Source organism: Mastigoproctus giganteus, chromosome 11 (assembly GCF_048544385.1).
Source record: "Mastigoproctus giganteus isolate SK-2022 chromosome 11, ASM4854438v1, whole genome shotgun sequence".
Lineage (NCBI taxonomy): Eukaryota > Metazoa > Arthropoda > Arachnida > Uropygi > Thelyphonidae > Mastigoproctus > Mastigoproctus giganteus.
Window position 1 is genome coordinate 62,928,861 of NC_143585.1, and position 14,682 is coordinate 62,943,542.

General features: G+C 33.8%; 1 protein-coding gene across 1 annotated transcript in view; it reads right to left on the bottom strand.

Annotated features, from left to right (window-relative positions):
• Mtmr6 (Myotubularin related protein 6) overlaps positions 1-14,682 on the bottom strand; it is a 259,452-nt gene that overhangs the window by 79,403 nt on the left and 165,367 nt on the right. Inside the window, exons 9-10 of the mRNA XM_090385380.1 lie at positions 13,901-14,023; positions 4,443-4,693 (exon numbers count right to left, since the gene is read on the bottom strand). Of these exons, the coding sequence (XP_090241506.1) occupies positions 4,443-4,693; positions 13,901-14,023 (374 nt within the window). The remainder of the gene's footprint in view (positions 1-4,442; positions 4,694-13,900; positions 14,024-14,682) is intronic.

The window sequence follows — 14,682 nt, forward strand, 5'->3', positions numbered from 1 at the left end:
AAACATAAATTTCTTCATAAAGAAATATAACCTTTTCAACAATGAAAAAAGTGGCATCAGAAGTGGGAATGAATAAATTTTCTAACATTTAAAACAATTAATTTATTATTAGATATATTATAAGAAATGACTATTTACATGATGTGCACAATATCTTAGTACACTTTTAAGAATATTTCAAAAAATATTTGGTTATTTTTTGTGGCACACTGGATTTTACTGTATATCATTCATGAAAATGTTTGCATTTGTTTAAACATTCAAATATATTTTCTGGCACATTTTCTTCACACTGAAAGTCTCAAAGCTTCAGTTTTTCATTACCATCCATATTTGCACCAACCAAGACTAATTCTCTCTTTACTATTTTTACTGCGTAAACATTTATCACCTTTAAAAGTCAGTGTCTTGTTCAGCAAAGAGTTAAAAAAACCTGCTTCAGTGACACTGAATATATCTCTTTGGGCTTGTAGTCCCATAATTTTTTTCAAAACTGTTTCTTTCCAATGGGTACAGTCTTCTTCGATTACAACTCCACCTTTGCCAGAAATAACTTTTTCGAGTAAGCCATGGTGCTTTTTAAATTTGTCCAGCCAACCAGAACTGGCTTGGAATGCTTTATGCCACAGAAAAGATGCAAGCTTCATAGCCTTTTCGCCTTTTCTTTTATTAATGGCCCTGATAACAGCATGTTTTGGTCTTGAATTAACTTCATCCACTTAAAAACAGCAGCTTTATCTACACCGTCATACAAGCATACTTTTGCACACTTCCAAATGAGGTCCCATTTCTTCAAACAGTTTGAGAATCAAAAGTTTTTCAGAATGGCTGACATGCAACAAGCAGGGATACCAAACTTTAAAGCAAATTCTTTTTTTTTTTTTTTTAAAGCCCCAACTACACTATTAAGCACTTCCACTTTTTCCACTACACTCAAGGATTTTCTCTTAGACATTATAAAGTTGCTTGCACAGCAGCTAAAAAAAACTGGTTTAGGAACCACTTGTACTGCCTATATAAACAGAAACAGGTTTTTTTTTTTTTTTGGTAGTTATTGGCACATCGGCTTCTGTGGCCATAATGCACCTCCCAAGGTTTTTGCAGTACTTTGATCCAAGCCTGAGGCAGGATTCGAACCTGCGACCTTTGGGTTGCCAGGGAGGCACTTTGCCCACCCAGCTATCCCGGTCGGCCAGAAACAGGTGAAATTTAGTGAAAGCGTGAATGACTCATTTCTGTGAAACAACAGATGAATTTCCAAGATAAAGGAAAATCACTCTCTCCTAATTCTCTAATAGGGTGCTTACAGCAGAAAACAGGTTGACTAGAGCCAATGGCCGTGTCAGGAATATACCTTAATCTTTGCCAATGGCTATGGACACATAGATAGCAGTTGAACAGCATAACTTCTTCATACAGTATAGGCAACCATATAACTTTTATGGGTATCGCTAAATTAATTCTTTAAGAGCTAAAGGGATTAATTCTTAATGCCTTTAGCTCTTAATTTAGGCTATATATCTGATGCTTTCTATAGCATCAGATATATAGCCTAAAGGCCAGAGGTGTGAAGAATTCTTACCCAGGTCTCTTGAAATCAGTTTGTTATATCGAAATTTTCTTCATTATATGGCAACTATTTCAATGTAATGACCAAGGGAAAATCAAAAAATTCACTAAATAGAAAAATTTTCTATATGGAAAGAGAGGCTTGATTATATATATCCAAAGAGACTGAAAACAGATATTCCAGAAACTGACTTTCCATCCTTCTTAATAATCCATTCGATGTTTAAATCAGTGGTTCCCAAAGTTTTGTTACTAAACTCACACTTGATTTAAAATGCACTATATATCAAAAGCAGTTATTTCAGGCTACAATCTCACAAACATTTCAGATGAGGGAAAAATACAACAGCTGCAAAATCAATAAGTTATTCATGCAAAAAAACACTTAAAAAAAAAAAAATATATATATATAATTTTCAGTACACCTGTTTATCAGTGTAAAAAAGAGGTGCCATCTCAATTGCCATCAAATGTTATGGGCCAAACCCCACTAGATGTTCCAAATGTCAAATTTCTTCTATTTGTTCAAATCAACAAACATTTATATGAAAGGAATAAAATTTGAAAGATAAAATGATGCCATTAGTGCTTCTGAATTCTTGGATTACCTTTTACAAACACAGGATAACAATGCTGAAAATTTTCTGTAAAGGCATACTGACATTAGAGAGGATTATGTGGAAATATAAATATTAATTTTTGTTAGTGATATTTCCTTTTATGTTTAAGCCATGAATTTACCAATATGTAATGAAATGTTTTAATTTTAATTTACAAACTGAAATTGCAAAACATGAATGGTATTATATATTATAAGCCCTGCCATATGGCAGAGGACCTAAATACATCAAAAATTATTACACCTATAAAAACAAATCAAGACAAATGGACATATAAATACATATAAATCATATGAATCAAAATTCTTAGCTTAATAAATGTTACTTTAACAAGGCAGTCCTTCTAACATTACATAAACATATATAAAGATGTAATGCAGTCACTGATAAATGACTATGTCACATCTTAATTCTACAACCTGCTATTTTTAACAAATCAATGTACATGTACATTTGATTTTATGTTCATTTGAAATTTTAATTCCTTTAATTACTATATTATTTCTTCGTTACACATTTAATTGAAGTGTAAAAAATATTCTTTCAAAATTATTGCATGGAATGAAATAATCTGAGATTTGAAAGCATTTTCACAAAAACGTAGTTACTGAAACAATTTATGATGACTCTCTTTCATCAATTTTAGCCCTCCATATACAAACTTTCTTTTGGCAATTCCAACTGTGACCACAAGTAACCCCCCCCCCCCTTTTATTGTACAGCAATGTTTGTTTGTTATTTGGTTTTTAGGAGCATTAGCAACTAAGGCCATATTGCTCCGGGATATGCAGTGGTCATTCCCTGACCTTTCCGCATCCTCCGTATTTGGTGGTGACAGGCTTGAACCCCGGTCTAATCAAGAAGCATGTGCTACGCACTGCTGCTCCTTCCCACCTGGCTACAGAGGCGCCTGTACACTAATGTGAATACTGATTTCTCATTAATACATTATATAGCTCTATAGTGACTATTCATTTATTAACATTTAATGACAAATTAATTAATAACATCTACTGATTATTTAAATAAATATTAAAAAATTTGTCATACGAATAGGAATACAAAATAATGATGACAATTTAAAATAAAATTAATGTAATGTTATCAATTATAACTACATAATAAAATAATCTAATAATGCAATTAGGCAATTTATCACATTTTTTGCACAATATATTTACAACATTGCAAGCACTTATCACAATTATTTTGTTTTCCAATCTCAGCTGTTGCTGAGCTAAAGAATTCATTTAAACCTTCATCTTTACCATCATAAAAAATCCAACATCTTAATAGTTGTTGTTGTTGTTATTTGGTTTTTAGGAGCATTAGCAACTAAGGCCATATTGCTCCGGGATATGCGGTGGTCATTCCCTGAATGACCTTTCCGCATCCTCCGTATTTGGTGGTGACAGGCTTGAACCCCGGTCTAATCAAGAAGCATGTGCTACGCACTGCTGCTCCTTCCCACCTGGCTACAGAGGCGCCTGTACACTAATGTGAATACTGATTTCTCATTAATACATTATATAGCTCTATAGTGACTATTCATTTATTAACATTTAATGACAAATTAATTAATAACATCTACTGATTATTTAAATAAATATTAAAAAATTTGTCATACGAATAGGAATACAAAATAATGATGACAATTTAAAATAAAATTAATGTAATGTTATCAATTATAACTACATAATAAAATAATCTAATAATGCAATTAGGCAATTTATCACATTTTTTGCACAATATATTTACAACATTGCAAGCACTTATCACAATTATTTTGTTTTCCAATCTCAGCTGTTGCTGAGCTAAAGAATTCATTTAAACCTTCATCTTTACCATCATAAAAAATCCAACATCTTAATAGAAATTAGCAGCAAGTTTTTTAAACTGGTCTACTTTTCTATTGGTCAAATTTACCTTAACAGTAGCAGAATCTCTATTAAAAAACACATTTTGAAAAGAGGGATATTAGGGAACTTACTATCACTTTTATTAATAACACAGCAAGATCAATGATAATAAAACCAATTCACTTACACCTAAAATCAAAACCTTACAAAGTACTTACTCTATCAGTTATCACTATTTCCAATACAGTTTTTTTTAACATGTAGATATTTCCAATAATTTTTAACATATAGATATTTCCAATAATTTTTAACATATAGATATTTCCAAGGTAAAAAAAAAAAAAAAAAAAAAACCTAAAGTAGTAACATTACCGAGTCACCTCCATTAACTTACCTGAGGTCAACTCTGTCTTTTTCACAGTTGCCTACAAAAGTGCCAAACTGACATGAATATACATGTTCATGGACAGTCAAGAGGAAACGTTCATTAAACTGAAATGCAGTAGGAAACTGCTGTGTTAGCTGCCACACTGCATCTATAAACTGTGTGAACACTGGAGCTATCTCTCGAGGATCTCCTTTGATATGGCCACATCTATCAGTGAACTTATGCCCAAATGCTAACCATTCCTTTTCTATCAGAGCCTAAAGAAAATATTATTATGTTACAATATTTTACTTTTAACACAGAATTGTTATGTTAAATACCTTTAATACACTACATCCTACAGTTTCCACTACTTTCCAAGGAATGGCTTTCCCAAGTTTCCCACAATTTTTGAATTGACAAAATGCCACAAGGAAGCAAGCATATGTAGCACCAGCCAAAAAATAAAATAAATTAAATTTTAATTAAATTTAAAAATTAAAGTAACCAATTTCACCTTTTTCATTTACATATTTCAAATATTTATCCAATCCCCCCTTTAATTTAGATTAAATTTAGAGCAGGTGGGAGTTGATGATAACATTCAATCACTCTTTGACTAAAGGAAAATTTTGGACATCCAGTCTACAACTAACCCCTCTCAATTTAAATTTATGCATCTTTATGTATTCCACATGACAAGGTAAAAATCCCCTTGGCAGTTAGTTTACTCACACATTTCTATGACTTCAATCAAGTCACCCTGCAGAAACCGGGATACTCTAGATCAGTGTTTCTCAACCTTTGTGCTGCGAGTATGCTTCAGGTGTGCCGCGGAAAATGCTTAAAAAAAATTTAATAAATCCAATTTTTGTGATAAAAATGAATTCAAATAAAAAATTTGTTCATTTACGCTGCACCAATCCCAGGCGTTTCTAGAGATCAATGTGACGTCACATTTTGATTCATAGTACTAGTACTAGTACTAGATCTGTTCATCTTTATTCACCTTTTGATTCCTAGTAGTAGATCTGTTCACCTTTATTCAGCCAACTTTATCACTTGAGACTCTCACCCAGTCACTCTGCAGTTGTATAAGCGCAACTTGTAAGTAGCATAGTAACATATTTCCTTTGTGTTTTTATATCTCTAAAACGTCATATTCAGTTAATTTGTATAGAACAGGTATTTTAAATTAACTGTATTAGTACCTTCTAGAAGTAACTTTAATTTTTTTAGAAATTATTAGCAATAGATAAATTTTAATGAAAGGAAATCAGAAGAGGCAAATTGATAACAACAAGCTTGGAGAAAATGACAAAAACAAAAAAGGACAAACATCAAAAAAGAAGAAAACACGCCGTAAATATGATGATGATTATTTGGTGATGGGATTTTCTTATACTGGTACCCAAGATTGTCCTCAACCTTTATATATGGTATGTGGTTTAAAATTATCGAATGAATCAATCGTGCCGAGTAAATTGCAGCGTCATTTTTCTACAAAACACATGAATTTATTGTCCAAAAATATGGTATATTTTAAAAGACTGCAGGCATCTACTAGAAAACAAGGCACTGAATTTTATGGTATGGCTCAAATATCTGATAAAGTGCAAAAAGCCTGCTATTTAGTAGCCAAACTGGTGGCAAAAAAAAAAAAAATAAATAAATAAATAAATAAATCTCAACCTGATTGCAGAAAGTCTGATTTTACCAGCATGTCAAGTAACTATGAAAAGTATTTCGGTAGAGGAAGTTGGGAAAAAAATAATGACAGTAAAAATAATGCAGGCATATAAAAGAAATGTCCGATGATATTGAAGAACAAAGTTGTTCAACATATTAATAATTTTGGGACAGATGAGGTGGGAAATGTTTTTTTTTTTTTTTATGATGCTATATAAGCTTACTACTTGCATCATTTGCATCTCCTAATACTTACCAATATTTAATCCTCCTATCCTCTGTATCTAGCAGTTTCCCTGAACCCTTAAAGCTTCCTCAATGATATTAGTAAATATTTTTGCATCACCTCTATTAAAATACATTCTGTTTCTACAAATGCTAAATGTGTAGGTTATGCTGATAAAAATCTTCTTCCAAAAGTCCTGCAAAATCCCTCAAGCCTTGAGTTAATCAACAAGGCTTTCAGCACATAATCTCTCCTACCATGCATAGGCAGAGTTTCAAACAGAGTTTTGCTGTTTGAAATTAGCCCCAAGTTCACAAGACATAAGAGGGGTGATCATTTAATTTGCAGACTGGTGCAAGATCCTATCTTAATTGCCATCATCTGAATCTTCTGTGGATTTCTCTTTCTCAAAATACTCTCCCTTGAACTTTACACAGTTTCATCACTGTCAATACCTACGCATTAAATGCTTTTTGCAAGCCATTTTTTGAAAAGACTGCGAAGTTCTTTCAATGTGGCTCAGCGGGCATTGCTGTCAGATGCAAAATACTTGCCTTTGAGAGCTTTCTTCAGATGTGGAAACAGGAAGAAATCACAGAAATCCAGTAATAAAGGGAATGTGGCAGAACCTCAACACCTATGGCAGTGATTACTGGCTGCACAATATTAGCCATACGGGGCCTGGAACTGTCTTGAGGGAGAAACCACCTCACACCAGAAAGTTCTTGACATTTCTCATGAATGGCGTGGCCAAGTTTGACTCTGAGAATCTCAGAGTATACTTCCTTATGCATAGTTGTTCCATGAGGCACAAAATGTTAACAACAATGCCTTTTATATCTAAAAACACAAGAACCATTTGTTTTGTCAGCTGAAGGAGAAGTTCAAAATTTCTTAGGTCTTGGTGAATCAGAATGCTTCCACTCACTCAACTGTTGTTTTGTCTTTGGATCGTAGTGAAAATCCATGTTTCATCACAAGTCACTATTCGAATTAAGAAGTTTTGACCCTGTGTTTCAAAATAATCAAGCATTTCTTTGCACAAGTCGTCAAATTGTATGGAATCCTGCGGGCACAGATTTGCAAAATTTTCAGGTGATCTTTCGCAATATTGTGAGCACTACTATATGAAATGAACATTCAACAGCTAATTCATGAAGTGTAATTTGCCTGTCTTCATACAAGATTTCCTGGGCTTTTGCGATTTGCTCAGGAGTTAAGGAGGAAGGCTGACCAGGTCTTGGGTCATCTGCAACAGACTCAGTCTTCAATGAATTGCTTGTGTCATTTAAATATTGACATCCTACCAAGACACTCAATACCATAAGCTTATTGATTCATCTCTTTAACTGTTTTCGATGCATTTAAGTCACATCTAACACAATAACGAATCACATCTCACTGTTCAATCTTTATGTTTGATATGATACTTGCTTCAAAATGATTGTCAGTGATATGTGGCTAAAAAAACACTTCATGCAACACTAGCTCAACAAGTACTGGCATGTGCACACAGAGTCTGCCCAGTAGTGAGCAGGGAGATTGCCTCTAGCAGCATTATGGAAAATTCGTGTGGTAAGCATAAAATCTTGCACCAGTCCACGAATTAAATGATCACCTCATATATGTGAATTTCATTTAATATACGGCCCCTTTGTCTTTCTGTATTCAGTAATCTGTCTGTGAGACTGGAAATCCCAGAATAGCTTGATGGGGGAAACCCTACTCCCTTAAGGCTGGCTAACTGAACCTCACTTGAAAAGGTCCCAATAAGTTCCTCACATCTTTAATGGAATTTAAACCCAAATATATACAGTCATGTCACAAGGAACATGGCCACTTTTTGGATAGGCTTCTTATTTTCAGGGTGAGCAGTTCATAATATGAAATCCTACAGATAAAACCTTTACCTGCATTTACTGTATGTTTACATACATTGGCTTCATATTCACTTTCTCCAGATCAAATAAAAATTTCTCATTCACAATGAATGGCTGCAATTAATGTGCTATCTGTGCTATCTGTACTAGCACATTATTTTATAATGTGCTAGTCTTTACTAAACAAATATATACATTTATGTAGTTTGTATTTTTTTTTTTTTAGTCTAGGGGACTGTGGTGTTCCACAGCAAAGAGACCAAATGAACAATGTAACCCTACATTACACTACATATCACTCACACTATCTGGCTTTTACGGGGTATTTAACACAAGAAAACTGATTGCAAAGTTATGGGAACCACCAGTACCCCTTGACCCTAAACGCTAAGTATACGTACATGTGTGTTCAGTTTGATTTTTTTTCCGGCCATATCAGAATGACCTATGCAAATTTTTGCCCCAGCAGATTGTGCACAATTAAAAATTCAACTAAACAATTAAAAGTTCACCACCAGTGATCCACTTGAAAATGCTGATGATTTCGCTGTCTGGTATATAGAGAAAAGAAATAAATTTATTATAGTGGAAGCTAATATGTTTACACAACTAAAAGGCCAAGGCTACTGTCAAATTATTTGTTGACAGTATTATTTGTAAGTATGGAAGCATTAAGTGTTCAAATAGCAATAATGTGTTATAGAGTTTTCCAGATAACTGTTTCAACTGAATATGAGTATAATTTCTTTTACAGCAATAATCACTTTACATACAACATTGATGCATATCTGTAAATTACAACTGGAAACCACTCATATTTTCAGCAAAGAAGAGCAAACTTCTCTTGAGATGTGGTCATTCATTAAATTACTTGACAAAATGTGTAACTTGTACCATGTCCAATTTTCTGAATAATTATATTTTATTTTTTTGTTATTTGGTTTTTTTTTTAGGAGTATTAACTAAGGCCATATTGCTCTGGGATATGCGGTGGTAATTCCCTGACCTTTCCGCATCCTCCGTATTTGGTGGTGATGGGCTCGAACCCCGGTCTAATCAAGAAGCGTGGGCTACGCACTGCTGTTCCTTCCCACCTGGCTACAGAGGCACCAAATAATAATTATATTAGAATTAAAAATGATAAAGATGTAGGTAACACAAAATTCAAAGATATGGCAAAAATAAAAATATTTCATTAGTTTAATATTTGGCATTAGTAGTGCACATGATGCAAGAAAACAAGCTTATTATTATTATTAGCCATATGGTGCAAGGAAGCCCAAGGCTGATGCTGCACCAGGTAAAAAAATATTTGAATTACACAAGAGAGAGAGAGAGAGAGAGAGAGAGAGAGAGAGAGAGAGAAAGAGAGCACGCATTAGCAAAGGCACATGATGCAAGAAAGCAAGCTTATATAGCATCACCCCAAAAAAAAAAAAAAACACCCCTTATTTCACCCATCCACTCGCTCCAAATGTTTGTCAAGCTCTGCCTTGAATCTTTTGATGGGGAAAGAGAGAGAGAGTCAGAAGTAGAAGGAAATCACCAAGAAAGAGAAGAATGATGATATCCAGCTCAGGACCCTGGGTGTGCCCTTGGGGTAAAACAGACCTTCTGTGCATTATACAGCATCAGCCAAAAAAAAAAAAAAACTTCCCATTTCACCTATCCATTCCCTCCAATACTTTGTCTAGTTCTTCCTTGAATTTATTTAGGCTCTCAACTTCCACAATAGATGTAAGTTTGTTCTAGCAATCAACCACTCGCCAACTAAAGGCAAACTTCCACACTTCTATTCTGCAACCAACCTTAAAATCATTCCCTCCTCGTGTGAAGAGCCTGAGAAAAGAGGAAAAATTCCATCAGCACTGGGCCTGCTCAATCCATTCAAAGCCTTAAGCACCTCAATCAGATCACCTCACAGGTGCCTCATCTCCAGCCGCTGCAGTTTGCAGAACTGAAACCTTTCTTGGTAAAAGCACCCCCTTTTTTTCCCCCTCACCAATCTCATTGCCCTTCTCTGTACTCATTCCAGCAGCTATACACCCTTCCTAAAATGAAGCCACCAGACCTGAATGCAGTACTTGAGATGTGGCCTAACATTGCCTTATACAATGGGATAATCACCTCCTTATCCCTGCTAGCAAAATTCCTGTATATCATTGACAAATCCCCATGAGCAGTCCTGGCCGCCTGTCTGCACTGCTCAGACGACTTCATATCTGATTGCACAATTATCCTCAGGTTATTTTCATTTTCCATTACCCTCAGTGTAGTACCACACAGTTGGTACATTACTCTGAGGTTACAGCTACCCATATGCATTTGTTCAGTTGCCATTTCTCAGCCCATCTGCCTAAATGATTAGGCAGATGGGCTGAGAAATGGCAACTGAATTGTTTAACATTGACAACCATTCAAATAGTTCAGGGTTTCTAGATCCGGTTGCATCATTAGAATACCATCATTATTGTCATTAAAAATTCTGCCAACTTTTGTACCATCTGCAAACTTGGTCATTAAGCCTGATATGCCTTCATCAATATCATTGATAAATATAGAAAACAACAATGGGCCCGACACTGAACCGTGGGGGGCTCCACTAATAACATTAGTCCACGACGAGCAGCGTCCATTGATTACCATTCTCTGTTTTCTCCCACTCAACCATCCCTTTATCCAAAGCAGCAACTTTCCCCTTAATGCCACACTGATCCAATTTGTACAGCAGTCTTTTATGTGTAAAAATTTATCAAAAGCTTTCCTGAAATTCAAGTATATGATATCAAAATTATTTTTTGCATACAGGTTCTTTTGTGTCCACATTGTTATATCCAATCACATTGGTCAGACAAAATTTCCCCTTATTAAACCCATGCTGTGTCTGAAGTATATTTGCAGCTGTATCTAAATAATGCTGCACTACTTCTCTAACCACTGACTCTATTATTTTCCCTGGAACAGAAGTTAAAGTAACAGATCTGTAATTACTCACGTCACCCTTTGTGAACTGAGGATATATTCGCACATCTCCAGTCCACAGGAACTTCCCCTGAATCCAAGAATGCTCTTATAATTATGGCTACAGATTTTCTTACTTCCTTCACTGCCTCTTTTAATATAATTGGATAGTTTCATCCACCCCAGGTGCCTTTCTTATGTTTAACTTCAACAATTTCTTTTCCGCTTTCCTCTCAGTTATTTCAAAATCATTCTGAAATTTATTTTGATTTTCGATTTTTATTTTGAAATTGCTTTGAAAATTATGTAATGAGCAGTTTGTTTAATTTGTTCACATTCTATTTTAAATTAAGGACTAATATTGTATCTTAAATAAGCATAACCTTAATGGCTCTTGAGATGTGGTTATTCATTAAATTTTCATGAATAATTATATAAGAAATCAGAATAACAAAGATGTAGGTAATTCAAAATTCAAGGAGAGGAGGAAAATTTTGAAAAAGTCATTAGTTTAATATTTATCTTGAAATTGCTTTGTAAATTATATAATGAACAGTTTGGTTAATGTGTTTCATATTATATCTTAAATTACAAGCTATACTTTTATGAATAAATCTCTATTATTTTGATGAAGTCAATGTAAGTTCTTAACATGTATATTATAAATAAAGATTTGGATATATCACAAATGTCTGTTTAGCTCTGATTTTACATTATTTCATTCTACAATACTTAATTTCAAAGTTTATAATGTAAGCAGAAATACCATGACAGTGAAAGTTTACATTTACCTATTAGCGACTTCATTAATTGAAATTAATTTTTTTTCCTTTTATATAATTTTCCAAATTTGAAAAAGATTTTCTAATTGTAAATTGTAAACATCAAAATTGTATTATATTAATATTCCTTAGCTCATACAAGCAATGCCTACTATTGCTGCCATATTGATTTTGCACCATGGCCTGTACTTTAGTAATTCAGCCTGCTTTAGTAGGCTATGACAATGCCCATCGTGAACTCAAAAAAACATTACTCATAACTCATGATAAAAGAAACGGGGTAAACAATCTACTGGCAAATGAATAGAATCAATATTTTCTGTGGTTGACACAGTGACATGCCATGCAGACTTGGGTTCATCCTATATAAATCCTTTTGAATTCACCAAAACCAGTTCTTGGTAATAATAATAGTAGTAGTAGTAGTAACGAGGTATGTGATGCAAAAAAAGCAAGTGTATGAGTTTATGTAGCATCAGCCAGAAAAAACAATTTCACACATCCATTCCCTCTAAATGTTTGTCCAGTTCCTCCTTGAATTTATTTAAGCTTTCAACTACTACAACAACAGATGGAAGTTTACGCGCCTGGCTAAAGGCAAATTTCTGCACATGTATTCTACAACTGTTTTTCCTCAATTTGAATTTATGGCCCCTCATCAGATTCGTAATCTGAGCAAGCGGAAGAATCTCATCAGAATTCAGTGTGCTCAACCCATTCAAAGCCGTATACACCTCAATCAGATCACCTCGCAGGTGCCTAGTCTCCAGCCGCTACAATTTGCAGAACTTACACCTTTCTTGGTGAGAGGACCCCTTCGTTCCCCTCACCAATCTTGTTGCCCTTCTCTGTATATGCTCAAGCAACTCAACATCCTTCCTAAAATGAGGCCTCCATTAATCCTGTACAATGAATGATCATCATGTAATGGCTCATCATATCCTCATCAATTTTCTTCCCAAAAAATTTTCACAAAAAAGGTATTTCATTACTGCACAGCTCTATTGTTTTATAAAATTATTGGTTTCTGAGGAAACAAATTATAAATATTGGATTACATGCAAAATCAGATCACCTTCAGGTCATCTGATTGAGGTATATAAATATTGTTTGTTTGTTATTTGGTTTTTAGGAGCATTAGCAACTAAGGCCATATTGCTCCGGGGATATGCGGTGGTCATTCCCTGACCTTTCCACATCCTCCGTATTTGGTGGTCACAGGCTTGAACCCCGGTCTAATCAAGAAGCATGTGCTACGCACTGCCACTCCTGCCCACCTGGCTACGGAGGTGTGAAAATTAAATGTATTGTGTAAATGTGAAAATTATTTTCAAATAATGAAATATATGGGAAAAGTAGAAAATTTCAAATACACCTTATATAATTATAACATCGGCAAATTTTTTGAGAATAACTATCAACGTCAGAAAAAAATTTTGAGACTAGACAAAACAGCTTATGCTAAACACTACTTCAAACTTTAAAAAGCAGAGAACATCAAACAGTTTTCAAAGCCAGTAGGAGCAAATATAAGAACAATCCATATAAATGTTCATTCACTGGTTTAAAGCAAATGTCTTGCAACTTATCCAGTATTTCAAAGACACACCTAGTTACTTTAAATCCATCATTAAGCATTGCTATAATTATGGAATCAACATTTTCACTATCTATCTTTCGACAATCTTTCACAGTTACATTCTTTTTCTTTTTACAAATAACCATATATCCAATAATTATTAGAAGGAATGTAAAAATGAAATGGGCAAAAAAGTTGCCCCTTTCCCATAAGCTTTGCTATTTTATCTCATTTTATTAATTAAACATGCTGAAAGAGTGTGCTAATACAAATTATACAATTCTTCACTGTTATAAATGATTATTACACAAACCAATGTGTCAAGTATTTTAGCAGTTGAGCTATAATTTTTCTTGAATGAAACTTACCTGAAAGCCTGTAATAGTTCTGTAATAAGGGTCTATTAACAATGAAGCTAATGAACAAGTTTGTGCAGTTCTGTCCCAGCCATCAGAACAATGCACTAAAACACTGATTCCATCTTCTAAAGCCTGCAAAATCAAATCATAATCACTTATAAACATAAAATTCTGATATAAACTAATTTCAATTGGGAGATAATATCTATCTATTAAAAAAAAGAGCAAGTGAATTCTACAAGATAATAATGACAACATTCTGAGTTGAATGGAATGAGCAAAAAGGAGTGAAATATTAACAACATGCAAAAAGAAATGTTTACATCCTCTATGTGAGCTCATATACTAAAATATGTGAGCATCAACAGAAGCCTAATAATAATGGCATATAAGGAAAAGATAACATTACCTCATATTATTACTAGTTGAAGTATGGAGACTTCAAAATGCAAGTGGTAATTAAATTAATTACAGTAGCTCCTGCTATAAATGCACGAAATGTTTCAAAAACATGGTGCATAGCAGAAATGTGCATCATGCTAATTTTTACAAAAGTCAAGGATATGTTCTATAAAAGTTATAAATTGTGAATTACCCCATTATCAAATTCATTTTTATCAATACGTGTAATTTAACACTATAATTGGTGAATAACATTAAAACTCAAAGGTTATTAATAATCATTGAGTTTTAATGTTTTTAATAAAAGATTTAAATAAAAATTCATTGAAACAAAACAAACACGGGCAATACCATTTCATTTTTGATGACCAATTTTTTTCAAATGAAGG